Here is a 27,477-nt window from a genome sequence, read left to right as displayed (position 1 = left end):
GTCTATAATGTTGAAGAAGTTCTGAGTGTCTTTACACTGCCACATAAATTAGACTAACAAATATAGAAAAGTAGACAAAAGGACAAAATCAAAAATTAAACACTTTGATTATACAGACAAAAAAAAAAAAATCACATAGCACATGCAATTCAAGCTACCCTGTATGTGTATATGCAATAATGACTACATCTTATGGTAACTTGATATAATTAACCCTTAAATTCACAACATTCTTAGCTTGTTCCATCCTTTTCTGATGACCACAGAGTGACCTTGTAAAATACACCACACACTTATACTTTATGTATCCTAGGCACAACTGGTAGATTTATTATGAAATTAATGTTAAATTTAAACTGATGTTATATCACTTCTGTCCGGACACGACAGAAAGGAGGACCCAGATACAGGATAGCGGTAAAGGAACAAGCTTTATTGGTGGATCACCAGAGTCAGAGGAGCAGGCTATGTAAATTAAGGTCAAATTAAAGGTCATCCTTTTTGTCGCATTTGTCTGTGTGTCTGTCGGCAAGATTATGCAAAATATGTGAGGTATTGCAAACTTGGGGTATGGTGTGGGCCAAACAAGTATGCAGTATATTTTGGAGCGGAGTTGTCAGGGTGCCATCTGGTGCCAACACTCATGTTGCATTTTTTTACGTCCTACAATTCTATAGTTTCATTTGGCTGAAGCTTTTGTAAAAAGCGACATACAACACAAGCAAGAATTTAGACTGGAAGAAAGCCTTGGTTAGTGGGACGAAGTGCTTCAGGTTTGATTGGGTGCAGGTGCTTCTATCTAGTGGCAGTTTTTTTTTTTTTCTTAATATGATTTAACCACAACTGATCACAACCAATAATTCAACATCAACATTATCTTTCAACATTCAACACAATCAATATTCAACATCCTGATGGACTTTTCCTGGTGGGTTGACCAGATCCATATCCTATTTGGCCAGAAATACCTAAAGAACTTGGTTTTGAGTTACTCTTAAGACAGTGAGCGACCAGGGTGTACCCCGCCTCTTGCCTGAAGACATCTGATGTACAGTATGCTGCCTTTGCATGATGTATAGCACCATAATATACAGTATGTGTTCTTTAGTGCCCTCTAATGGATACAGGAAGTCATATTTTCACTGCAGTGCAGCATTAACCAGGAGATTTCAAATATATCAGGTTTTGCCTCACTCTTGCTATACATTCCCACACTGCAACATGTACTGTATGGATGAACAAGGGCTCTGAGCATAAAAGTGTCACGGGTTGAACTCTTGATGTGTAAAAAAAAGGAAGCAAATTTATTGTATGTTTGCATCAGTCTCAAACTCCTTGTGTGTATTGACCTAGACATTGGTGGATATAGTATATGAAAAACAAGTTCAATAGTGATTATAGTTTAAAATAGTTGTTCCTCAATTTATCAACAAAGGCAACATTAAGATAACTAAATACACCACCCCACTCCAACATTTTGAGTTTGCATTTATTGCAGACAAACTACTTTTTTTCCGCAACTACTACCCCTGTTATTTTTAGTTCTCCAAACTCTGACCTGTGCTTATAAGACAATGACTGTAAATGTAGGAATAATATTTAACTCTTCAATAGTGGGTTAGCAGGACAATGTAGATGACAATGGAACTGGGTCAACCATGTGTCTTCTTATCCTTAGCTAGCCTCTTCTTACCTACCCCTTACCACACACGCATTTTTAACAATACAAAAACAACAAGAAAATCAACATGCATGCACACCCACACTTAACAGACACACACAGCCACTCGAACACACACTGGCTGACTCCCAGCCTACTGTTAAGATGTTTTTGACCTTAGTGCCCTTTCAGTGTTGAAACTTCATCCTCTATTATTATCTCTAAAATGCACATGCATACGCATAGATGTGCGCATACACATGCAGATATGAATGTTCTCATGCATGCTGGCATGCACAAGCATACACATTTAAACTGTACACCCCTCTTTGACACACTCACACATACATACTTCATTTCACATTCCACATTAGTGCTGTAATGTTGCCCTGTTAGAAAGCCCCTCACCCATCAAGAGTGCTTCAAAACAAGTGATGAATGGTCACGCCACCAGGTTGAAACCTCCATGGGTGGTCCTATCTGATCAACATGCTTCAACTTGGGGCCCTTCGCCTCTCAAGCCATGGAGTGGAAAATTTGATGGACACACCAGACTGTCCTGGCATGGCCTTCTGTGCACTTTTGCATAAAGATGCATTCCCTTTCACAGATATCCAGGCTCTTAGGTTGGGCTGTTTCTTCATAGCTCTTAAATATATATGAAGAGGAGACAATGAAGAAGCATACTATTATATCATAACTGCTTGTTCAGAAAGTGATGTGAGAGAATATTATAAAATACTTTTCTTTACTGAACTCATCACTCAGTTCCACAACTTAGCATTGAATTCATGTAATACCATTGTTGTTTGCAACATGAATTCATATGACTGCATTTAAATTGACAGGAGTTGATCCACTTTGATTGTCCTTTGATTTGTGGTAACTTTAACCAAATAGATTACATTTCTATACTGTGGCTAGAAATTTCTGCAGAGACCAGAGTTGTCAAAACAACTCACATTCTTTAACCATGTCGAAGTAGATCTATGGACTCAACTTATTTAATTAAGTAAAAGTGGAGACAGTACAGACTGAATTAAAATGTGCTCTAGTTTAATAGTAAAAGTAGATATATGAAAATATTTCTACCAGTCATTCGTGCTCAAACGTATTTGAACCTCATATTATTTCATATATTATACCATTTCAAGGCTATTAAAACCTTGAAAAAATAAAACAAAACAAGGTACCTAATGTAATGAACATAAAATTCTTAACAATGTGCAAATCAGTTCTTCAATGCCAGCAACAGAATTCCAAATATATACAAGAATACAAGAATACATTCAGTCTAATGAAGCCTTAAATTGCGGGGATTTAGGTTCATGATTGTTCTGCTAGATACAGCAGGCAGTTGTCTTCTATATGCAGTACTGTCCATTTTTGTTTCAATCTGTCTTGATGTTTATACACACAGTTCTTATTCTGCGAACTTTTCTTTTAAGTTCAGGTATGGAAAAACGTAACTGCAAAGTCTGCAAAGAACACATAAACACAGTGTCTCCCTTGGCATGTTACACAGAGAATGTAACTTTGTGTGACCTTTGATGTGATATGTTATATTGTCTTGACTTGTAGAATTGTTTGCCTCAGTCTTGAACAATCTTAAATACACGCCAAGTTCCCAGCCATGGTTCCAGTAAGCCCATGAGAGCAGCATTTACTTAACTCTGTATCCTTTAACAATCCTCTAATCCACACACCTATGTAGCTCAGCCTGAGATATTAGATGTATTGGTCCTTCTCCTGTGAGTGTCTTTGCATTTGTGTGCAAGTTTGTATATGCTAACATTGCCACCTAGAAAAGACTGTAGGCTATATGTTGAGGCCACTGCTCTCTCCCTTAGCTGCAGGCTTATGTTTCACTTTGCAGGGAACACATGCACAAACATGCTTGCACACATGCATGCACACCTTCCACACACCCACACATCCATCTTCATAGGAAAGTCAGTCATCCATTTCAGTTTCAACTTTGACCCACATTCACTGGTATGTCTGTATTTATGTATGTATGAAATCCAGGGAGACAGAGAGAGACAGAGAGAAAGCAGGTGACTGAGCAGTTTCATTTCCACAGAATGCCATGCAGCAAGTTCATTGAGTTCAAATCTGTGAATACTGTTTGCCTGCAACAACTCAAGATGGCCTGAGTCTCTGTCTTGTCCTGATGCATGATGCAACACTACAAGCAGCTCCAAGCATGTTTCAGTAGAGTTTTAGATTGAGGAGTGAATGCAGCTGTTTTCAGTGGACATAGGCATGATTTCAGGAGTGAATGCAGCATGGGAAATGGAGTTTCGTGGGAGGAAATCAATGCTGTTGAAACCTGCCTAGCACTTTAAATTGATTCGTAGAAAACTGACTTCACAGAAACAACAAGCAATTTGGACAAGGGAGTGAAGGGTCTCGTCTCTCTATGGAATGAAGTTTCCCACTTGTTACATTGATGAATCATAGTTCTACACTACTTTTCCTTGCTATTCTTTCCTCTGTCCTTGTTTCTGTAAAGATCTTGTTTCTGTCTAAGAGAAATCTCCTGAAAACCAGTATGAACTTATAGCTTTTTATGAAACAACTGAATGAACATCAATATTATGAAAACCCACTGACAGTTTACTGTTGTGCCAGTTGTTGTCATGGAGCCAAATGTCAGGGGATACCAGAATACTTGACATGGAAGCTTTGAATGTTTTTCTGAAGAAAAACATAATTTTACATGTAACTCTTAGTTCACCCCAGAGGTTAATAATGATTCACCATTAAAATTAATTCAGCAAGTCAGTATAAATGTAGCCATTTCCTTGAATAATGAGGATAAAAAGCACGGTAAATAATAGTACAAAGTAATAATGCATAATATAACTGCTTAAAATTAATTGTATCACTTACAGTCATCACATGTCTTGTTAGATAATTCAAAAGGAATGTTGGCACTTTGATGGATTGGAAGACACAGATGCCTGCCAGAACTCCACTCGATTTAATTACTCGGTAAAACTCTACTGCAGTTCTTACAGATTGAATTTGCAGGCTGATTTATATTTAGACCACACACATACACTCACAAGGTGTCATATTAAATTACTTACTTCTGTCTATCTCCTTTTCTTTCACTTGTTTTCTATCAGATTTGCCGTGGTTCAGACAGCCAGGAAAGGAAAAGAAAGGCTCCAGCCCCTCCCCCCACCCCAGCCTCAATCACACCAGGCCCTGATGATACCACCACATCTGCTGCTCCCAACCCTGATAGTCATGTAACTCAATCAGCCAGAGTCTCTGCTAATACTGCTATAACTCAAATATTGAAACCAACCCCCCTGAAAATAGCAGTACAACCTCCAAATGTCCCCACTTCTGCCCAAACTCCTAGCTCCCCGACTCCAAGCAGCAGCACCACTGACAGCCTTGCTGTTCAGGATTCCTGCTCTGAACTTAGCCACAACCTTGACTACTCAGATCTTGATTCAGATGAGACCATGTCCCGATGTAATACTCTCACCAGTAGCACAGGGAGTGAGTCTGCACAGGTCAAGCCCACAACCAAAAGCTCTCGCAGCAGAATGGAGGAATCAGAAAAGGTCGTCCATGTGGCTGCTGAATTAAAACCAGAGACAACGTCAGCTACCGTGTTGAGGTCGGAGACTGAGTTGGCCCTCAACCTGAAACGGGACGAAGTTGAGAACAACAGAAACAGTGCAATGGGTAAATATCTTTCAAATATCTTGATTAAAATCTCAATGGAACAGTATACCAAAAATTAAAAAAAAAAAAACTTTATTAAGCACAAATGCAACAATGAATGAAAATAAAATTCTTGACAGTGGTGAAGTGTGAAAAACTGTTTTACTTTGGGGGGAGGTCAGAAAAACAGATTTAAAGCCACAGCAAATTAAAAAGATATTTTCTTTCATTCCTTTTCCTCCTCTTTCTTTAGGTCATGGTTCCGTTGAAATATTTCCTTTTAGTTCTCTTTGTTCTTTTTCATTTTAGGGGTGAATGGAGAATGTTTAGGTTTTGATTTGCAACCAGATGCTTAGCAGTAGGTATGCTCAACCTGGTCAACTTTGTCTTTTCTATTTTCCTTTTTTTAATGGCATGTTTTATTTTTCTCTCAGTTGGTAGGCTTCCTATCTTGGACCAAACCGCCCTTTTTCAAATTACATACAAAGACACCACAGAGGGGGACTTGTTTCATTTTCAGACAGCTGAGACTGCTAAGAATATTTATAGTTTGAAATCACCATAGGCAATAACACTATAATGAGAACCTATCATTTGTTTTTTATATTATTATACCATATTTCATTCCATGTTTACTGTACTATTATTGAAGCTGTTTCAGCCAGCTGGGATATCATATAGAGCCCACAAAAGATGTATGTTCAGAAATTTTGTGTGTGTGTTGACTAATGATCAACTGTGATGACGAATGACAATGACTAATGATATGATCATCATAATGGCAGTCTTAAAAAGGGAGACTGTCAGGAGTTGCCCATAGAGCTTTTCTACCAGGTAGAAAAGGACTACATGTCTGCCCCATCAAGCTGAGCTATCACACCATTGATCACATATCAACATTTGACACATTAACTTTTAAGACTGATAACCTGGTGAAAGACTGGGTTTGTGCGTGTGCGTGTACGTGTGCGTGTGCCCGTGTGTGTGTCCATGCAGGCGTGTGCCCATGTGTGTGGGCATGGAAGCGCATCATGCCTCAAGTGCAGCAACTAGTGGAGCTTGATTTCATCGTAGTTCGTGAGACAATACAGTCCTTGTCTCTCGCCTACTTATCAGTCCCTTTGTCTTTTCATTTTTCTTCCCCCCGTCACCACTCTCTCTCTCATATGCACATACAACAACTCCTCAATTCTGACAAACAGATCCATCACAGGAACAGGATCTACTTGAACTCGAGCTGGCCTTGTATTGATCTTTACATAATAGGTTTTTCTTTGTTGCAAAGTGAGATTGCAACAGAGCACTGTTGCTGTCTGGCCGAGGTAGAGATGATACAAATGTAGATCTCAGAAAAGCAGTGAGACTACCATGGAGTTCAGCGAAAGGAGCATTGGAAGGTTTTGGTAGTGGTATGATTGGGTAGTGTGGCAGACACAAAGGAACATGAGGGGTTTAAGATGAAAAGGATGATAAGCAGAAGAGGAAAGAAAGACAGGATTAAGAATGAGGAGGTTGACAAATTAGATTTGATTGAACAGACAGGATGATGATTATTATTAAGTATGTAGACACACTTTTCTCTTTCTCGCTGTCTTCCCTGGTGCTGCTCCTGATACTGCAACTCTCTTGCTTTTCGCTTAGACACTTTAGTCCCTGGGAGTAACCCCAGCATATAGTCGAGATGTGTATTTTTAGTTTAATTGTTTAACTTTATTTTTATTCATTATTGCAACCTTAAAAGCACATTTTTTTATACATGAACAGAGGATATGTTGCAGCGTATGAATAGCTGGTGTCAGGGCAACTCCACCTTGCACATACAGTACAAGGTGATGCCCTCATTCTTGTATAGACAAACACAGAATGTACATAGTATATTGATCAGGTTTCACTGTGCTGACATCAGTAATTCTGAAATTTACTGTGACCTGTAAGACATATGTTAGGTTTTACTTTGCTTGTGTATGTGCATAGCTTATGATTGTGGAGTTTATCATCTTGGGTCTGTGCTGTTTCCCTACCTTCCCAATGCTGACAATAAACATAAGATAGCACACTGACAGCTCCTGCTGACTAAAACATTACACACCAATGCGTTATAGGCCTTATAAGAAGGACTAGCTAAGTAGCCATATTTCTAGAGAGCTTCGGTACAGAAATTGTGCTGTCCGGCTCTAAACTCCCTGTATGTTATCTGGATGGATATTGTCCCATGAATCAATACACATTTCACCTGGGTCCTGTTCTTTGTGTGGCACTTAACACATCTGAATGTTCCTTTCTCATAGCCTTTTTGTGCATTTGCAGAACAATTTCTTTTTCATAAAGTAAAGGTGATATTCTACCTAAAAAGGGAAATTCAACAGGCGGTGCAGTGGTTAGCACTGTTCCCTCACACCAAGAAGGTTTGGGTTCAAGCCCTGGCTTGGGCACAGGATTTTTCTGTGTGGAGTTTACAAAGCTGAACAAACACCTTTTCAAATATAATAGCACATAAAATCTGCTTGCTTTAGAAGTATACCTTGAAATAGAGAAGTTAGAACATATTATACTTTGATCCCTAATATTAACATTAAGGTGAAGGTTGACAATGAAATTTGAAGCATGTGACATGACATTACAATATTACCTGCAGCTATTCCAGCTACCTGTAACTGACATAGCAGATGTGAACCATAACACTAGCAGATAACAACCATATTGTTGCTACAGTGATCGTCTCACAGACCTTTATGATTTGACAAGTGATAGGATGTATAGAAACAAAAAAGTAACCAATTTCTTGTTGCTGTCACTTTTCTTCTCAAATATGTTCTCTGCATACCTTTGTTATTAAGATGTAAACTGTAATTATAAACAAACATTTCCTAAGTGTTGCAAGAAAATACAGCAGCCAAGACATTGCTTGAACAGATTAAAATAAAAATAGCGAGGATGCCTTCATGCAGGTTTTCTTTAATCCCTTCAGTATTAGTAGTCTCATGCCTACATAAGATACTTGTAGCCATGATGTTTGTGTCACTTACCCATTTTTACAACACCTCACTATCACTCCCTGACTGGTATGCATGCTGTATCTTCTCCAGGTGCCACTGATCAACCAGTGCCACCCAAACCCCACCTTGCCCCCCACCAGTCCTGGAGTCACAGCAGCTTTCTCAACCCTATACTCTGTCCATTCCTCCCCTGTTGTCCCCTTCCATTGAGCCACGAGATAGAAGCACCTTACAGAAAACTTTAGAGAAAGAGAGGGGGAGCACCCCATTGTAGGTGCCAAATAGACTGCCTCTCTTTGAGCTTCACTCTTCATCTTTCTTATGTTTCACATGATCTCCTGAATTTTAAATTCCATCTCCTTCTCTCCCTCTCAAAAATTTGAAGTTACCCAACTATAGTTTAGTGTCAAACTAGTTTGCGCGCATGCATACATATGTGAATATTACCCTCTGTCTTTACATGCTTTCTGTTTCTCTGTCAGCACCCAGTGCTGCCATGTTGAAAAGGATATAGGGTTCCTGTTAAGTCAAGGAGCTTCATATCTCTAAGTGTCAACTTGTAATCCCTGTAATTTCCTCTGGGTCTAAAGGATCAGGGCTAAGGTCAACACCAATCAACTGGAGCACCTTTTATATTGCATTTGTATAATACGTAAAGGTATATCACATTTATAATAGAAAGGAATACTGACTCAAACATAGGCCACCTGTTGTCAGATCCAAAGATAAGGTCCCTCTTCTGATCTGATATTGACATGGTTTCTGAGTGATCCGATCACAAGAGGACAGTTCTACCGACAGATGCAAACACACTCAGGAAGCGATGACCACATTCATGGTTAGTCTGAGCCACATGGCAGTGAAACACAATGTCTCCTGTGATACACTGGTCGGGTTTCCACCAATGTATTTTGATGCATATTTTGAGGTATTGTATCAGAGAATGTAAATGACAGAATTTGGAAACTTTTTTGCAAAGACATTTTTTGCTTGTCTTTTTTCAAAAAAGATAAATGCCCAGAATGTGAGATGGATTGTTGTAAATCCCTATTTCAAATAAATTCTAACGTAACAAATCTGTACGAAACATGACTGACCAGTTGTTTCTGTTATGACCATCATCTTCATGGATACTCCCAGTCTTTGCCTTCATCTCCAGACTGCATGCATAGCTTGACAATTCAATCAATACACATTGATAGAAAAACTTCACAATCAAATACTTTCCTCAATTTAAACACAAACATCTACTCAATCACATGCCAACACAAACTTATTATTATACAACTGCTGATAATTTATACAAGCTCCTTGACTTACATTGGGATTTTGCCCAACATTGATTTGTTTGGCACATACTGAGGGTTAGACCCAGTCTGTATTATTTTTTTCCCCCTTTTCCTCTTTAATTTCAAACCATTGCTGGTCCCACTGTTCTCTTTCATCATCCAAGGAAATGGTCCAAAAGAGGATTATATAGTACTTCCTCAAATAGAATGAAACCTCAGTGATCTGAATGAATAGATGTTGGTCGTCTCATTCCAAAGCAAATACACACATTGATAGTGTGTTTGTGGGATACTATACCAGCTTTTAATTGTTACAGTCTACTGTAGGTATATATGCTAAATATCTGCTAAATATGCCTGCAGCAATGTATTTGATCTTTGCTAATAGAACTAATTAAGATAAATATAGAGCTAGAAGTGGTTTCTCAGGAAGCATGCAGAGAGACATCCTCAACAATCAGGTACCTTGATATATGACAGAGCTCATAGTCCCCTATTATCCAGCTCAAACCCTTTGCTCCCAGGATGCAGGGTTACTTGTGGTTCCTAGAGTCTCTAAAAGTAGAATGGGAGTCAGAGCCTTCAGCTATCAGGCTCCCCCTCCTGTGGAACCGTCTCCCAGTTTCGGTCCAGGATGCAGGCACCCTCTCTACGTTTAAGAGCAGACTTAAGACCTTCCATTTTGATCAGGCTTATAGTTAGGTCTGGCTTAAGCTAGCCCTTAGATATGCTGCTATAGGCTTAGACTGCTTGGGGATCTCCCATGGTGCACTGGGCTTCTCTCTCCTCCTCTCTTTCCTCTCTGTCCTCCTGTTGGTGTTTGTTGTCCTCAATTTCTCTCTTTAATTCAGAGTTGTCCACTGGATTGTCCAAGTCTAGATTTCATGACTTTATGAATTATCTAAAATTGTATCTGTTCTTTTCTTTATTCCCTGCCCCACACCCTTTTTGTAGTGTACTGCTGTGGTCCTGTGCATCTGGGCTCCAAACATAGCTGACATCTCTCTGGCTTGACCTTCTCTTCATCACCAATCAATTTTCTTCAGTCCCCTTTGCTTTTTCCTCACTCTTCTGCCTGCTGCTGGACACTCCTCACCTCCTCCTATAGTCCCATAGTTTTTAGAAAATTTCCTCTGTTGTGTTTGTGGTCATGGTTTCATTTCTAGTTTCATTTATACTTTCTTATTTCTGGTTCTGGCTTCCACTTAGGCCCAATTCTATCCTGCTTCTAGTAATTCATGGATCACAAGTGGATAGTTTCCAAGTACAGATTTGAACACACCCATGACACATTGAGATCAGTTCGCTCCTCCTACATCCGGAGGTGGTCTTGTCCACATGTGGTCATACTCTTTAAGTACCAGTCATTAATGGGTTTACATGTACAATCACAGGTGAAGATGTAATTAAATTGAATTGTTTTTTGTGGCCACACTGATGATAACTCCCTTGACTATTCCTTGTCTTAGACAGTGCGCAGTGGTATGGCATATGGCATATGTGTGGAACACCAGCCCAATTTGGGTCTTTCGAAGTGTACACATGCTCAAGTAATTCAATTCCAACTGTATTATCTAGGTATATTAGTCTGACTTTTTAAAGTACAACTTCCCGTCAGACTAACATGTTCATGTTTTTAAAAAAATCCAGATTCAATGGGGTAACTCAACAATTTGATTTTTTTCTCACATCATGTAAACATACAGATGTGAACAACAATGTTTCCACATTTAAGGACACAGCAAAAGAAAAACATTACATTATTTTGCGCTATCAATCAGCCAATAGTTGGTAACAGAATATCAGCAGATCAGTATTTAGTCAGCATATGTTGTTTTCTGTGCTGTGTGTTCAGAATTGGTTTGGAAACCATGAGATGTGAATGATGCTGCCTTTGGCTGTAATATGGAAAGGCTGGGGGCTCTGTCAATGTTAGGCTGCTTTTAAGAGTGGTTGCTCATATGTTACAGTATGAAGACAGGTGTTTCAAATATAAGAAGACAGGCTACTTGGAAACCACAATTTAATTGATATTTTTTGTTATTATTAAGGCATAAAATATCATGAATTTCTTAAAGATTGTTTTTAATCCTCTTTTTATGGTGACATCGTAAGTGCCGAGATATGTATTTTCTAGGTTATAAGCATGTAAATAGTCTTGATTGAGTGTAAAAAAAAAGAGAAAACTGGCCTTAACAGGAACAAAACAAAATTCTGTAATTTGTTTATGATTGCAACCACTATTTTAAGGACTTTTATGAAATAAATGGACTGTGTGCTGTTTTTATTGTTGTTGTGTTTGGTTTGCTAAACCTGCTACCGCTGTCAGTACAAAACATAATTTTCTATAGTACATAAATGAATTGTAGTGTGTAATCATTTTTCATTTAAGTCAATTTTTGTGATTTGGCTTCTAAATAGTGTTGAGTCATACTTAAAACTATAGCCGAGTCATCCTTGGGGGAAAATAACCATCCAATTACCTTAAAAAGCAATTTGAAAAAAATGTTTTAAAACAATTTTGTCCAATAAACAGCTGAGAACTCTGTCAGAAGGTTTTTTTTGGTTTTGAATTATGTGTGGACTACCACTCATTTAATTGTCACAGTATTGACTTGCTTAGAAATGGAAACACTGTTTTGGTTGCAAAAAGAAAATGCACCTAAGTAATATTGTGTTGGAAGCTGTGGAGGTTTACTTCTGTGTTTGTGTTTGCAAGTATATAAATTTATAACGTCATGACAGTGAATATGTGGATTGTGTGTGCGTGTGTGTGTGTGTGTGTGTGTGTGTGTGTGTGTGTGTGTGTGTGTGTGTGTGTGTGTGGCATGGCTAAACTATTGCTGGGAAAGAGTTGGGAGGACAGCCCTGTGAGTCATTGCCACATCTTCTGGAACTGACTGTTCCCTCCATGTCATTAAGCCTGGGACCAAAATGACACACATACAGACTCACATAAAATGAGACGAATAGAAGCCCAATGCATGCTTACACTCACTGAAACTTGGTATTAAAAAACAAGGTTTCTCAGTGTTCAACTCATTTTACTGAATTCTTGTTGAGTGTGCCGTGAATGCTGGCCAGGCTGCTTAAAAGCTAACAAGAGTTCAATGAGATCAGTGACAGACTAAATAAGTTCTCCAAAACCCACTGGACTGACCAGAGCATGACTGTATTAAAGAAATGAGAGGGTATGAAGCAATACTATATTTCACTGGACCCTAAAACAGTACTGTCAAAATCTAATTAAAAGGGTTTGTTTACAGTAAGTCTACCCACACATCATTAAAGCTGTTTTATCGAGCCACATGTGGCTTTGCTCAAGGCTTATGTTTGTATATTTGGCTTGTGTTTTCTGGTTTTTGGTTTCAAAATGAATGTTGAAACTAACGTCAATACTTCCTCTGTTTTCTCTCTCTACCTGCATCTTTTGCTCTTCATCCTTAATCTGCATCCTGTGTTTCTTTTCAAACATGGTTGCTTGTGTTGTTTGTTTTATTGGTGTCACAGGCCTTTTTTAAGGTTTGAAGCGTTGAGAAAGTGTATGGTTTTCAAGTGTTTGTATTCATGACTGCTTCACTATCGAGGCATTTACACATTGACTGTTTTGATCATGAGTCCTTCGGTTCCTCCAATAAAACCTTAGATCATTACCTTTTGAAGGGCAGTAAGATCTTTTTCTGTCCTCCTCCAGCCTGGCTCCACTCAGTGCAGTGGTCTAACAACCATAGCCAGACCCCAGAAGCAGAACAGGGTATAACGCCTGAGGAGGAGACTCTGTCTTTGAGCAGCAGCAGCAATAGCAGTGGCAGCAGCCTGCCTGACCAAGGTTGCGCTGCTTCCGAAGGCACAGCAGAGGAAGACGACTCAGGCATAGTCAACTCCCCTTCTGACAACCAACCCAAAGCCCCAGATGGGAATTTGTTTCTTAATAGAAGTAATGGAATGGATGGAGTGAGAATGCCAGGACCAGCACAGAACAGTACCACTGACAGTGACGACGGATGTGCCACCTGGGGGTCAAAAGACAGGTAGAGGATGTCACGGAAAGCAGTTTGATGATGTGTGGAAGGTCTCTCCAGACTACCATTTCTTTGTATAGCCCCTTAACAAGCATATATATATATATATAGAGAGAGAGAGAGAGAGAGAGAGAGAGAGAGAGATACATATCTATAGATATATATATATAGATACTACTAACTGTTTAACTGACACATGCATGAAAATTATTAATGGGCTTTTGGTGATAAGTTTTACACCCATGTTTTTACCCATTCCTGTACCTGCGCAGTTTTTATTGGTGCCAGCAGCAATAAGTCACCAACACCAACACCCACCAAGTATGCTACCTGAGTTGTAGCTAAAGCTGGCTCACTTAACCTGTAATGCCGCATTTTAATAGTTATGGTTCTGGGTGCTTATTCAAAGTCCTTTGTAGCAAATGAATGCTGCCCTGAATCACTTTCTGTCTTTGAAGTGTCTGTGCTAAGTGCTTGGTAATATTTTCATTCAAGGGATGCTGGATCAGTAATCTCACTCAGACATGTTATGCATTCAAGGCCTGGCCTGATGTTGCTGTCTTTTCATTGTTCCAGGAAAGCACTATAAACATGGTTTCTCAGAACTGTTGAGGAAAAAAAGGGACAATCTAAATCTCATAGAAGACAGATTTTATTTGGTTTGGCCTTCTTATTTTCATTTGTTAAGGCTGATATTCCAGTAACTCACAAGAATTTATAGTTAATCCCTTGAGGAGAGAAAAAGGAAGTTTGAATTATGGTTATAATATCCTTACAGTTGTGTTTAAAGAAAGAAAAGAACATGTTCCAATCAAAAGAGAATAAACTACTAAATGATATTTAGAACAAACACATATATTGTCTTTCCTATACTGTCAAAATGCAGTCACTCTTTAGTTAAGGCTAATTAATAACGGAAATGGTGCTAGATGACTTTGTAAATGTTAACTGAAATAAATAAAATACAAATCATGGAGTCATGGGATGTGCTGTGTTATGGCTGACACCATACCCTCATTTCACTTTGCATGTACTGTTATGGAGTGTATGCAGATGTCTTTTGACACTTTATGTTCCATTTTCAGGCATGCTGACATCAAGCCACACAAGTCAGACAAGTTCAAGGACTGCTACAAGGAGAACCCAAATTTCACAGCAGGGTTCCATCCCACTCCGGCAAATTTTGAAGCTACCATTGCAAGTGAGGGGGAGGGCCGTAGGCCATGGTCTAGTTATATTCCTGAAATTGGTATTTTATTTAATTCATTTAGAGCACAAAAATTAAGGCCTTTAGACAGAGGGAATCAATTTGCAGATTGTAACAAAGATCTAACCTGTTGATCACCATAACACCAGAGCAGCTCTAAACATCTGTTGCACACCTAAAATGGTTCTGTAAATCAACTCAACACTGATATAAAATGGGATTGGAACTTGCTGCATTACTGCATGCAATATTTCATGATCATATCAAGCTGACAGAGCTTTTAGTTGGTAACCATGGATAATAGTGCCAGGGCAGGGATGATGTATTTTGGGGATCAACCAAGAAGCTGTCATCACCATGGGTTCCCTTGACTGAAAGCCTATGGATTATTTTTAGACTGGGTTTTGGATTATCGCAGAAGAGAAGCTTTGTGGCAAACAAACATTTATGAAACTAACCTACACCTAGATCTTATTACCTATTTCTTATTATCTATCTTTTTTAGCAAGTTTATTTTTCTCTTCTCATCACACAAAGACATGATCCTCCAGGCATTTAAAATGACAGAATTCAGTTCAAGTTGAGCATTCCAGCAGTTTTATTTATTATTGCGATCAGATACTGACTGCATCATTAGTTTGGGTCAACCTTTCCTACAATTGGGTGATTACCCCCAAGAATTACATGATGCTTTCATTTCTGAACATGCACCTTCCCTACAGTTCACCCATGCCCCCCAGGCGGGCACTTCCAAGTATGAGAGCTTCTAGTTTCTAAAGATAATTTTCACAATTGAACATCACTTTTATGGTTTCTGACATTTAAAAAAAAACACTAAAATGTTCAAATATTTTGATCTTGTGTTAAACAATGAACCTATTTCATTTAATTCAATACCCATTAACGTTGAGACAACAGGGTGACCTTCAACAATGCTTATTTAAAACTGAGTTCTGAGTTTTAACACTTATCCCTGCATTACTCTATGCCCTCTAAATATGGTGTAAATGTTTCAAAATTATAAATTTCCTAATTCATATAGATGCAGCCTCACCAAAGGGGACATCCCTCATGTCCAAGGATGTTAATGTGGTGCCAATGTCTGTCATGTATGTGCCAGTCACAGCCATCGATGAAGTGCTGGAGGAGTATGAGACAAAGTTATTCACCAGAATGGAGTCATCATACAGCAAAGGTAGGGAGAACAGTTTGGCATATCACAAAAAACTGAGAATTGAGTGCTTTTAGTGGTTTGTTGCAAATGTTTTCCTTTATTTTACATTTATCAGATTCAATATAGCTCAATATCATCAATGATAAATATGATACAAAATATAAATACAAATATTAAATTGACATTTTCTTAACCCATTTTATCACAGGTCCAAACAATGATGCAGAGCCACAGAACGAAAACAACAATGCCTGTGTGGTAGCAAATAGTAATTCAAGTGGGAGCAAAAATACCAAGAATCTGTCTCAACCTGAGCAGCAAAGGATGTCACTGGAAAACAAATGCATTCATGATGAAAAGGAAGGAAAAACACTCGAGATAGAAATTAAAAAGATGACTGTCTCTGACACTAAAAAAGAGGACAAACAGATAATGTCACTTGTGAAATCTAACATTAAGGCACAGAGACACAGCAAAATCAAACCTGATCCTGCAAAGAGTGATGAGAGTAAGCATGTTGTCCCACCAATGAGTGAGAGATTGGTATCTTCAGAGAGAGATGAGACACAAAAGGTTTTCCAAAACAGTTTCAGCAGCACTAACCCATCACATTGTAAAATGTCTCACAATGTCACGTTTCGCTGTGGTATGAAAACATTCACCGTGGTTCCTTGCAAACCCTCCATTATGCAAGCTGCTTCAGGAAAGTCAGCTGTTGCATTAACTGCAGGTGTCATTAAGATAGATGAGCAAGGAAATATACTGAAATCAGGTATCAACCTCAACAAAGCTGGTAGTTCATCAGAGTCAGGGATTCATTGCAGTGAAGAATTTCTACTGATGGAAAAAGCCAAAGATTTTGGGAGGTCAAATGAAAGACAAGAAAGCGCTGTTCCTCACAGTAAAGGTTGGATAGACATTGAAGGTACAAAGGAGCTGAAAACAACCCACACAGCCAGCTCAGAGAACACATTGAACTTGAAGGCCCTGAAAACTTTTAGTACACTGAATAATCCTGCAGAAAAAGGCAAGCCTGAAGAGACAGTTCAAAAATATGTTCAAAAACCAGGGAAATATGTCAAAGTAGCAAGAGAGGAACAGGTAGAAGTAGAGAGTAAGATATCTGTGTCTAAAAATGTTCAACAGCCAAGTACTAGATCTGCCATCTCCCCTCCACCCTTTCAAGACCTAAAGAAAGATCTGCCCTTCCTTAAACCACCCAGACGAACCTCAAGCCAGTATGTTGCCTCTGCTATCAATAAATACACCCCGAAGACCTCAGCTAAACCTAGCTCCATGCCTTCTATCCCCAAGGCCTCTGCCTCTTTACAAACATTGAATAACAGTTTCCACAGGATATGTCAGACGATAGAAGTGAATCCCCGCCAATCCTCCCAGACTTCTTTGTTAGGTAATAAGGAGAACAGATCAGAGTCCAACCCCCCTGATCATAAGAAGTCTATGAGCTACCCTGACAACAGGTCAGAGATTCAAAGAGATTCTGAAGAAGCAAAAGAGGGCAAGGGGCAATTTGGAAATTGTGTTGGATTCACCAAAGGAAATTCTAACACACCAGAAAGGGCTACAACCCAGAATAAACACATTCTGTATGGTAACCCCGCCCAAATAAACATGACTAATGGTGTCAGAGATATGAAATCTATTCAGGGCAGTAGCACCAACCTGTCACAGAGCAGTCCTCCTTTCCAATCATCTGACAAATCTTGCGCAGATATCAAGACTGAATTGCAAGGTCAAAAAAGTGTAAGTATAGCATATATTTATACATACTAATATATATTACAGTATACTAATTTATTTGCATCTTGTCTTCAGAATGTAAGTGACATGCCCAAGACAGTCACACATCTAACACCTGAAGAAAAACCTTCACTTAGTGTGACAGATCGTGGTGTGCTCCCTGGGCCTCTGTCAGTGACAGTATTTGGACCAGTGAAGAAGTTCCGGCCTGTGTCCTGCAGATCTGTGGAGAAAGAGACGTCCCTTCATGGCAACCTGATGGAGGCAATCCAGACAGGCAAAGGCAGGAACCAGCTCAAGAAGGTGAGATCACAATAAATCCTGAGGCCTGATGGATGCAAGGATGACAGGGGCAGAGTTGAGTCAAGTCAAGTCAGGTCACTTTTATTTGTATAGCACCAAATCACAATAAAGTTATCTCATGACATTTTACGAGTAGAGCAGGTCTAGTACCAGACTCCTTCAATGAATTTACACCCAACAATTCTCCAGGAGTAAGCATAGCGCCTGCAACGGCGGTGACAAAAACCGTCCTTTGAACAGGCAGGAACTTTTAGCAGATCTTGGGGGGGAAGAGAGAAGGAGGGCGGGGCTGAGACAAAGACATATAATGGAGAAAGACAAATATACAGAAGGAAAAAGAGGGACAGAGAAAGGGATGTGAACAGGTGGTGCTTACGGGTGGCCGTTTGAGCCTCTTCAGGTCTGTAGACTCCTCCAGCAGCACCTGGGATCTGGGAAGTGGGGTAGCCGGAAGGCTCAGAATCAGAATCAGAAAAAGCTTTATTGGCACGATTTTACACATATGAGGAATTTATTGTGGTGCTGTTGGTGCATGCAATCCAATCCTCCGGAGAAGAAGACGAGTTAGTAACACATATGAGTATGATTTATGTATAACACATATAGGGGGACAGAGAGGAAAGAGAGGAGGAGAGAGAAGCCCAGTGCACCATGGGAGATCCCCCAGCAGTCTAAGTAGCATATCTATCAACTATAAGCCTGATCAAAAAAGGAAGGTCTTAAGTCTGCTGTTAAAGGTAGAGAGGGTGTTTGCATTCCGGACCGAAACTAGGAGACGGTTCCACAGGAGGGGAGCTTGACAGCTCTGGCTCCCATTCCACTTTTAGAAATTCTTGGAACCACCAGTAACCCTACATCCTGGGAGCGAAGGGTTCTAGCTGGATAATAGGGGACTATGAGCTCTGTCAAATACGAAGGTACCTGATTGTTGAGGACTTGGTATGTTAGAAGAAGAATTTTGAATTCTATTCTGAATTTGACAGGAAGCCAATGCAGAGAAGCCAGTACAGGAGAGACATGGTCTCCTCTACCAGTTCTCGTCAACAAGCGGGCAGCTTGTTTTGGACCAGCTGGAGAGTCTTTAGTGACTTATTGGTGCAGCCTGATAGAAGGGAATTGCAGCAATCCAGCCTTGGAGTGACAAAACCATGGACTAGTTTTTCTGCATCTTTTTGAGACAGGATGTGTGTGATCTTAGCAATGTTATGTAAATGAAAGAAAGCAGTCCTAGAGATTTGCTTAATGTGAGTGTTAAAGGACAGATCCTGATCAAAGAGAACTTCTAGGTTCCTTACGGTTATCCAGGGTACCTATGTTATTATATAGTGTGTTTCTAAGATGTTTTGGGCCCAGCACAATAACCTCAGAGTTAGAAAAAGGAAATTATGGGTCATCCAAGTTTTTATTTCCTTTAGACAGGCCTCCAGTTTAGTCAGCTGATTTGTTTCCTGTTGATGCATTGATAAGTACAGCTGTGTGTCGTCTGCACAGCAATGAAAATTAATCGAGAGTTCCCTTATAATGTGACCTAGAGGTAGCAGGTATAGGGTGAAGAGGACTGGTCCAAGCACAGAGCCTTGTGGAACACCATACCTTACTGTAGTGGTTTCAGAGGGATTATCATTAGTTAGTATCCATTGTCGTCTTCCGCTTATTCCTTACTAGTAAGGGTCGCGGGGGGCTGGAGCCTATCCCAGCATCTCCAGGCGAGAGGCGGGGTTCACCCTGGACAGGTCGCCAGTCCATCGCAGGGCCAACATACAGAGACAAACAACCATTCACACTCACATTCATACCTACGGTCAATTTAGAGAATCCAATCATCCTCGTCCCCAAATTGCATGTCTTTGGACGGTGGGAGGATGCCGCAGTACCCGGAGAGAGCCCACGCAGGCACGGGGAGAACATGCAAACTCCACACAGAAAGATCCCGCGCGGAACCTTCTTGCGGTGAGGCCACAGTGCTAACCACTGCACCACCGTGCAGTCCCATTCGTTAGTGTCGACCTCGTAAATATGACCTAAACCAGTTTAGTGTGGTTCCTTCAATGCTAATGACATGTTCAATTCTCTGTAATAGGATGTGATGGTCAATGGTATAAAAAGCTGCCCTGAGATCTAATAAGACCAGCACAGAGACCAGTCTCTCATCTGATGCCAGTAAGAGGTCATTGGTAACTTTGACGAGTGCTATTTCAGTACTATGATGAACCCTGAAACCTGACTGGAAATCCTCTAATAAGCTGTTGCTGTGTAGAAAGTCACAGGGCTGTTTAGCAACTGCTTTCTCCAGAATTTTGGAGAGAAAAGGAAGGTTTGATATTGGTCTGTAGTTGGCCAAAACTTCTGGATCCAGGGTTGTTGTTGTTTTGTTTTTTTTGGAAGGGGTTTAATTACTGCTCCTTTAAAGGACTGTGGGACATAACAAGATAACAGTGACACATTGATCATATCTAAGAGAGAGGAGATACCAAGGGGTAGAGAGTCTTTAAGCAGCTTAGTTGGGATGGGGTCTCGAAGACAGATGGATGATTTAGAGGAGGCCTTTTTTGTACTAAGCTCATGAAGGCTAATGGGAGAAAAAGTATCAGAGTGTATGCCTGGTCCTGAAGCTGCATCTGAGGTTTCTGGGGTTATGAGTGCTGTGTTGTCAGCTGATGGTGGAGGAGATGAATTTTCTCTTTAATAAGTAGAATTTTGTCATGAAGGAAGTCCATGAAATCTTTGCTGCCCAGGGACACAGGAACACTTGGTTCAATAGAGCTGTGGCTCTCTGTCAGTCTGGCTACAGTACTGAAGAGGAACCTGGGGTTGTTCTTGTGTTCCTCGATTATTGCTGAGTTTTAGCCTGCTCTAGTTTAATGAAGGGCTTTCTTATAGCATATAAGGCTATCTGCCAGACTATATGGTACTCCTCCAGTTGGAGGAGTGCCATATTCTCTCCAATTTCTGAGTTTTTTTGTTTAAGCTGTCTGGTGTCGCAATTGTACCAAGGTGCTTGTTTCCTTGGATTTATAGTTCTCTTTTTTAGTGGGGCAATAGAGTCCAAAGTTGTTTGAAAGGTGCCTGCTGCACTATCGATAAAATGATCAATTTGGAAGGGACTAAGGTTGACAACAGTGTCCTCTGTTATAATGGGACTTGACTTTGAATTTAGTGCTGATGGAATCGCTTCCCTAAATCTAGCTATGGCTTGATCAGACAAACATCTGGAAACTCCAGTTTTCCTGAGTGGAGTGTAGGGGATTATTACAAATTTGAAAGTAATTAATTGATGGTCAGATAAAAGTGCGTTCTGTGGAAATACAACTAGATGTTCAGCTTCAATTCCATGTGTTAGGACAAGGTCAAGGGTGTGGTTGTGACAGTGAGTGGGTTCATGTCCAGACTGATGGAAACCAATTAAGTCTAGAAGAGACATAAATGCAGTACCCAGACTGTCGTTATCAACATCCACATGAATGTTGAAGTCACCTACAATAATGACTTTATCTGTTTTGAGAACTAAACTGGATATAAACTGAGAATTCAGTTACGAATTCAGAGTAAGGACCAGGAGGGCGGTACACAATAATAAATAAAAGCGGCAGTAGATTTTTCCAGGCTGGATGAGACAAACTGAGAATCAGGTTTTCAAATGATTTAAAACTTATTTGGGGCTTGGGATTTATTACTAAACCTTTGTCAAAAATGGCAGCAACTCCGCCTCCTCACCCAGAGCCTTGAGGAATATGAGTGTTAATGTGACTGGGAGGAGTGGATTCTTTTGGATTAACATACTCATCAACACGCTGCCAGGTTTCAGTGAGACAGTGCAGGTCAATACAATTGTCAGATATTAATTCATTCACTAATTCAGTTTTTGGCATCAGAGATTTATTATTTAATTGTACACATCTAATTTTGATATTCTCTTTGAGATAATTCAGTGGTTGTGTTAATTTTGATTAGGTTATTCTGATCGAGTCCTCTTCAAGTAGAATTGGAGGACAGACACAGTTTTGGGTGGGTAACTGCCCTAATGGACGCGCAGAGAAGCGTGTGAGATGTCAGCTCTGCTTCCTGGTCTGAACTCTGGGTTGTCAGGGTTTTGGTTCTATAATAAACTGGGCCACATTTCCAGAAATGAGAGCAGCTCCGTCCAACGTGGGAATGCCATCTCTCCTAATCGGACCAGGTCTCCTCCAGAAAGTTTTCCAATTATTTATGAAGCCCACTTGGTTTGCTGGACACCACCTGGACAGCTAAACATGTCAACGCTGGTCCGATTAGGCAGGGGTCCAGAGAACACTACGGAGTCCGACATCGTCTTTGCAAATGTACACACTGACTCAGTATTAATTTATGTGACCTCCAACTGGCGTAATCGGATGTCATAACCACCGACATCAATCATGATTTTATCATATTTACCTGTACTTTCAGCCAACAGTTTTAAATTTGACTCAGTGTCGCCCGCTCTGGCCCCTGGAATGCACTTGATGATTGCTGGTGTAGCAAATTTCATGTTTCTCAGAATGGAACTTCCAGTTACCAGTGTTGTTTACTTGGCGGATGTGTCGCTGAGTGCGGAAACGTATTGGAAACCTGAAGTGGCGGTTGGTCACTCACATTCGGCTTCTGCTTTGGACGATGGTTCGGAGAGTCACCCAGCTGCCCTCGTTTCCTGGCTGTTTGGGAGTTGGGAGCGCTAGTGGGGACTAAGCTAGGAGCTAAGCTAAGGCGACTGGCTAGCTCTTGCGGCTGATTGTTTGGATCCATTGATGTGGAGTCGCCACAGGTCCAATTCAACCTCACTAAGCCTCACCTCCAACGCTACAAAAAAAAAAAATCTAATCTAAAAACTAATCAGTATCACTAAAGGAGGCTGAGGAGTAACTAAACATGCAGCACACTGAGGAGGAGAGCGAGAGGGAGAAGCCATCGTTAGCTCAGAGTCGAGAGTTTACAAGACAGATGGTCTTTTAAACTTTGGCCAAATAAAGCAATTAGGTATGTCATTTTGGCAGGTAATTAGTCAATAAAATAAAGAATTAGCAGGGATGATCACACTTTAGCTTGCGCAACAAAGCAAGGCACTACGTTCAGTAACACACAAACAGGAAGTGAGGCCATACTCTTACCGCAACGCAGGTAGATGGAGGGCTCAGAGTATGAAGGATGACAGTCAGACAAGAACTGCCTGTTTGTATTTACTTATTGATGAGTGTACACTTTATTTTGAGCTCAAACACTTTTCCGTTATGCATTGGCAAAAATTTGAGGAAGGGATTTGGTTTTTACTTGTTCTGATATCCTTATCAGATATCCACATCTGGGCCCAGCAGCATGAAGAAAGCGTCTCACTTTGAGGAGGAGAATGAGAGATCTGCTCTACTTGCTGCCATCAGAGCCCAGAGCAATTGTGGAAGGCTGCGCAAGGTATAATAACTTCCAGGGTGGTAACCAATTTGAACTATTCTCCTGCTATTTGATCAGTTAGTTGAAGATTATTCATGTTTTATCAAAGCTCTATGTCACATCTGCCAGTTCAAACGTCCTCCATTTCTTATGCACGAGGATGCAGCAGGCCCCTGCCCCATGAAAACCACTATAGTCAAAGTTCAGCAGCAAAGCAGGTGTGAAATAAATAATATAATATTTTTGTAAATGTGGCTCATAAGTTGAACGCTTGTTACTACTGACAGTAGACCATGCTGCAAGAACATCTTTGGTTGGTGTGGGTTTACAGCCAGGATGGAGAGCCCCATGAGCAGCCATATAGAATGAGGCTGGGGGCTCTGTTTAACCATTTAAGTCGCAGGAATGCTGATTTGCATGGATGATTACTAACACGAGTTATGCCCACAATCGGCCCAATAGCAATGACTGCTCCTTTAAAAGTGGAAAATAATTGATTAGTCTCAGAAAGCTATTAGATCAAACTCAGCTGACTGCTAAACCAACCAAACAGCCAGTCAGGCAAATGCGAATAAACCACCCAATCAGCCTGCTCTATGTCTGTTAGGTGGTTGGTTGGTGGGGAGATTAAACTGAGTCCCAAAAATTCACAGTATATTTGTTTCTGATTGTGTTTCTGCATTTATTGAAAGCTTGGAAATCGACTTTCATTGTCATTTTTTTTTTTTACTTATTACTACCAAACTGGTATTTATTTTATTTTGATATTATGCTGCACACATTGCTATCATTTTTAACACAAAAATTGTGCTGTAGAAGCCAAAGGCCCACTTGGCATGAGAGCTGCAGTGATTACTGGCTACTCCTCAGAACAACCTTTGATTTTCAGTGTAAATAAAAGAAACATGCATTCATATATCTATAGTTACCATTGTCATTCTCTTTTCATTCTCATTCTCTTCTTTTCTAAGACCAAATGTGAGGCTGCTGATGAGCTGCAAAAGTTCAGAATGGCAACATTTGAGGAGGAAAGAAGCACAGACCTTCCTGCCCCAGCCTCTCATTCCTCTCTGACATGCATTTCACCTGTGTGTAATGCCTCACCACAACCTACAGTTGCACCTCCCCTTCCTCCTTCCCCTGTATTACCCCAAACTAAGCCTGGTCCAGTGGCACATCCAAGCGCTAACACCCTGACAAGCCCTGCCTTGACCAGGGAGGCAATGCTGGAGGCTATCCGTTCTGGGTCAGCTGCTCAAAAGCTAAAAAAGGTACGACTACTGCATTTGTTTACGATATGTTGTGCAAGTTGTTGCAAAATTTCTCAACCGAACGCTACTTTAATGAAAATACCATGATGAGAGTAATGCTTTACCAGTGTGCGCTTGCGCACACACAGGCACACTTGTAAGCACACTCACAAGCACGCACACAAACACACACATCCCACTGGATCAAATTACATCTGAGGGCATCTGTTCTGTCTGCAGAACAAGAAAAACACATAAAGTTCTGAAGAAATGGAAAATAAAACAAAGAAAGCACAAGTAAATTAAAATTATCCTTGGAACAGCAGGGGAAAGACTGTTGAAGGACAAAGCTACATAATTTCACCCAGAGAGATTTCTTTATCAAAGACGAAAGGAAGTAAAAAGAGATGGAACAGACAAGAAAGTTTGAGACATCAAAAGAACAAAACATAGGATTTGAACCAGTGTCCTTGTTCTCCCCCTCACATTTTTGGTCTGGTTTGCTGTTAGACAGAAAACAGCTCTGCTGTGGAGCAGCTGCTGGAAAGCTGACTTGCAAATGTAACACATGCAAAGATTTGTTGGGCGTCCATATTGCACTGATGTAGCAGCATCCTTTGTTACATTACTCAGTTACATAATCATCTGCATGTAAACCACAAGGTGCAATAATGAATATTAATGAGTACTACAAACATGGTATGATGTGTCTCTGTTAATTAGGGTGCAGTGCCCATGAGGACGATCCAAGTGAACGGCAGAATGGGAACAGTCCAAGCAGCATCCTCAACACTCCCTCAATTGTAGAAGGGGAGACCACTGCAGCGAGAGACCAAATTATATTCCCTTTTAAATTTTTTGGTCTGTTTTTTTCATTCCTTGCTTTATGAGACACATTTTAAAAACTGGATTGGGGGAATTTTCCAAATTTTGACATGAATAATGAAGCAAGCAATATGTAAAAAGAAAGGTCTCCACTTGCTATCTAGATAAACCCATAATCCAGATTAGTTTTACAACTGTGGTTACCAGTCCAGGACTTGATGCTTATACTGATTCAAATTTTTTTAAAGGGACATAATTATGCTTATTCTCCACTTTTAAGAATGTCCTCATACATTTGGAATGTAACCGTGTTTCAGAAGCCTTACCTGATAAAGATGACGGGTTTGGAATTGTAATATCCCATCTCTTAGCTAGTCTCAATACAACTATTCCTCTGTCTGTACATACCTTGCCATCTGTACATGAGTTGTTTTTACTGGAAGGGTGTAGAGAATGTGTGCCAATGAATGCTTAATGTAGGGTTATGCTATGTTTTTATATCATATTCCTTTGTTCAGATAATTTTCTTATGGGCTTGTAATATACTGTTATACAAATTATAGACATGGTGCAATAAAGTTGAGTTTTATTCCAAATTTTAACTACTTAATAATATAATATAATAAATGTGATAATAATAATAATGAGACTAACAAAGAGATTCAGCTATATAATGGCTTTGTAACACAAGCCAGTATTTGTAGTAGGACTGTAGTTGCTTTTAATGATATCCTACATTATATATTAAATTTACTGTATGAAGTACGTCTGATGACAAATTTAGAGAGCATAGACCGCTACCATCAAATGGTTAATTACTACTGATGCTTGGTCTGTGTTTAATCATTTTTAGAGGGAAATGCTGAATGATAAATCTTCCATATTTGGTTGAAAATGTCTGCTGTCAAATGAGATTCAAGAGTTGAATTCCTTTTATTTTTATGTCTAACATTTAAAGCCTTTTTTTTTTTTTTTTACTGTTGCATATTTTATGAAGAGTATGGAAGTCTATGTTCCATTTTTCTTTGACTAAATTTGGCTCTTTCTTTCTATCATAGCCCTTACCATATTGTAGTATTGTGAATTCTTTAAAGGAAGGGAAGATCATTAATATGACAGACTTGATTCAAATCTTAATTACTGAGCTAAGTTTTGTAATTTCTATCTTGTTCATTTTGGGAAGGTTGCACAGTTATATTGTCTGCTTGATCTTGAAGTCAATAAATAATTTTGCAATCAAGATTTTGTAGCATTGTTTGTATACTATGTATGTATTACGTATGTATGTATGTATGTATTATGTACTACTTTTCCCGGCAGCAGTTCATGCCCCGACTCATCGCTATATGGCTTCACTAAATGACTCACAGAGAACCTGAAAATAACCTGCATTTGCTGATTTATGAAACTCAAGTCATTGTGCTGCTCTTCCCTCCCCAAGATGAGTGACTTTAGAAGCAAAGTGGTTGTATTTGGTAAAGAAAGCATTATATGGCAAAGGATATATTTTCAATATAAGGTTTAACAGTTACATTGAGCCTCTGAGTGGCAAAGATATAAATTGGTCTATGCTTCGATTAGTTAGTGGCCATAAAATATAACCTCTTCCCACAATTTAATCTACTAGAATACATTATATTTTGTGGCCAATAATTAATCAAACAATGTAAGCGTGTTATTTCATGGCCAGGAAATGATTCAAATTGTGTGAACAACTCCCATTTCTAAGCCACAAATTATTCCAATTGTTAGAACAAGTTACATCTTGTTAATCAAATTGTGGGTAAGGGTTACATTTCTAGGCCACAAATGTATAAAATTGCGAGTAAGGGTTACATCTCTTAGTGGTAAATGTGTCAAATAGTGGGTAATTGTTATATTTCTTGGCCACAAATGTATCAAA

The 27,477-nt window shown here is 39.7% G+C and overlaps 1 protein-coding gene across 4 annotated transcripts in view; it reads left to right on the top strand.

Moving 5' to 3' along the window:
• The window catches only part of cobl (cordon-bleu WH2 repeat protein), an 87,083-nt gene extending 60,283 nt beyond the window's left edge, over positions 1-26,800 (top strand). For 3 of the 4 annotated variants that reach the window (XM_086219068.1, XM_086219069.1, XM_086219070.1), the window contains 10 exons: positions 4,577-4,657; positions 4,795-5,368; positions 13,327-13,663; positions 14,740-14,855; positions 15,904-16,056; positions 16,244-17,799; positions 17,872-18,099; positions 23,404-23,520; positions 24,471-24,770; positions 25,473-26,800. In XM_086219068.1, the coding sequence (XP_086075194.1) occupies positions 4,577-4,657; positions 4,795-5,368; positions 13,327-13,663; positions 14,740-14,855; positions 15,904-16,056; positions 16,244-17,799; positions 17,872-18,099; positions 23,404-23,520; positions 24,471-24,770; positions 25,473-25,556 (3,546 nt within the window). In that variant the 3' untranslated portion in view covers positions 25,557-26,800. The remainder of the gene's footprint in view (positions 1-4,576; positions 4,658-4,794; positions 5,369-13,326; positions 13,664-14,739; positions 14,856-15,903; positions 16,057-16,243; positions 17,800-17,871; positions 18,100-23,403; positions 23,521-24,470; positions 24,771-25,472) is intronic. The other variant, XM_086219071.1, reaches the window with a different exon arrangement.
• The last annotated feature ends 677 nt before the right edge of the window (positions 26,801-27,477 follow it).

The sequence above is a fragment of the Aulostomus chinensis genome, chromosome 11 (genome assembly GCF_037954235.1).
Source record: "Aulostomus chinensis isolate RoL2024-O1b breed Wild chromosome 11, RoL_Achi_v1.0, whole genome shotgun sequence".
Classification (NCBI taxonomy): Eukaryota; Metazoa; Chordata; class Actinopteri; order Syngnathiformes; family Aulostomidae; genus Aulostomus; species Aulostomus chinensis.
Note: the sequence above shows the minus strand (reverse complement) of the source record. Positions and strands in the feature narration are given on the sequence as shown.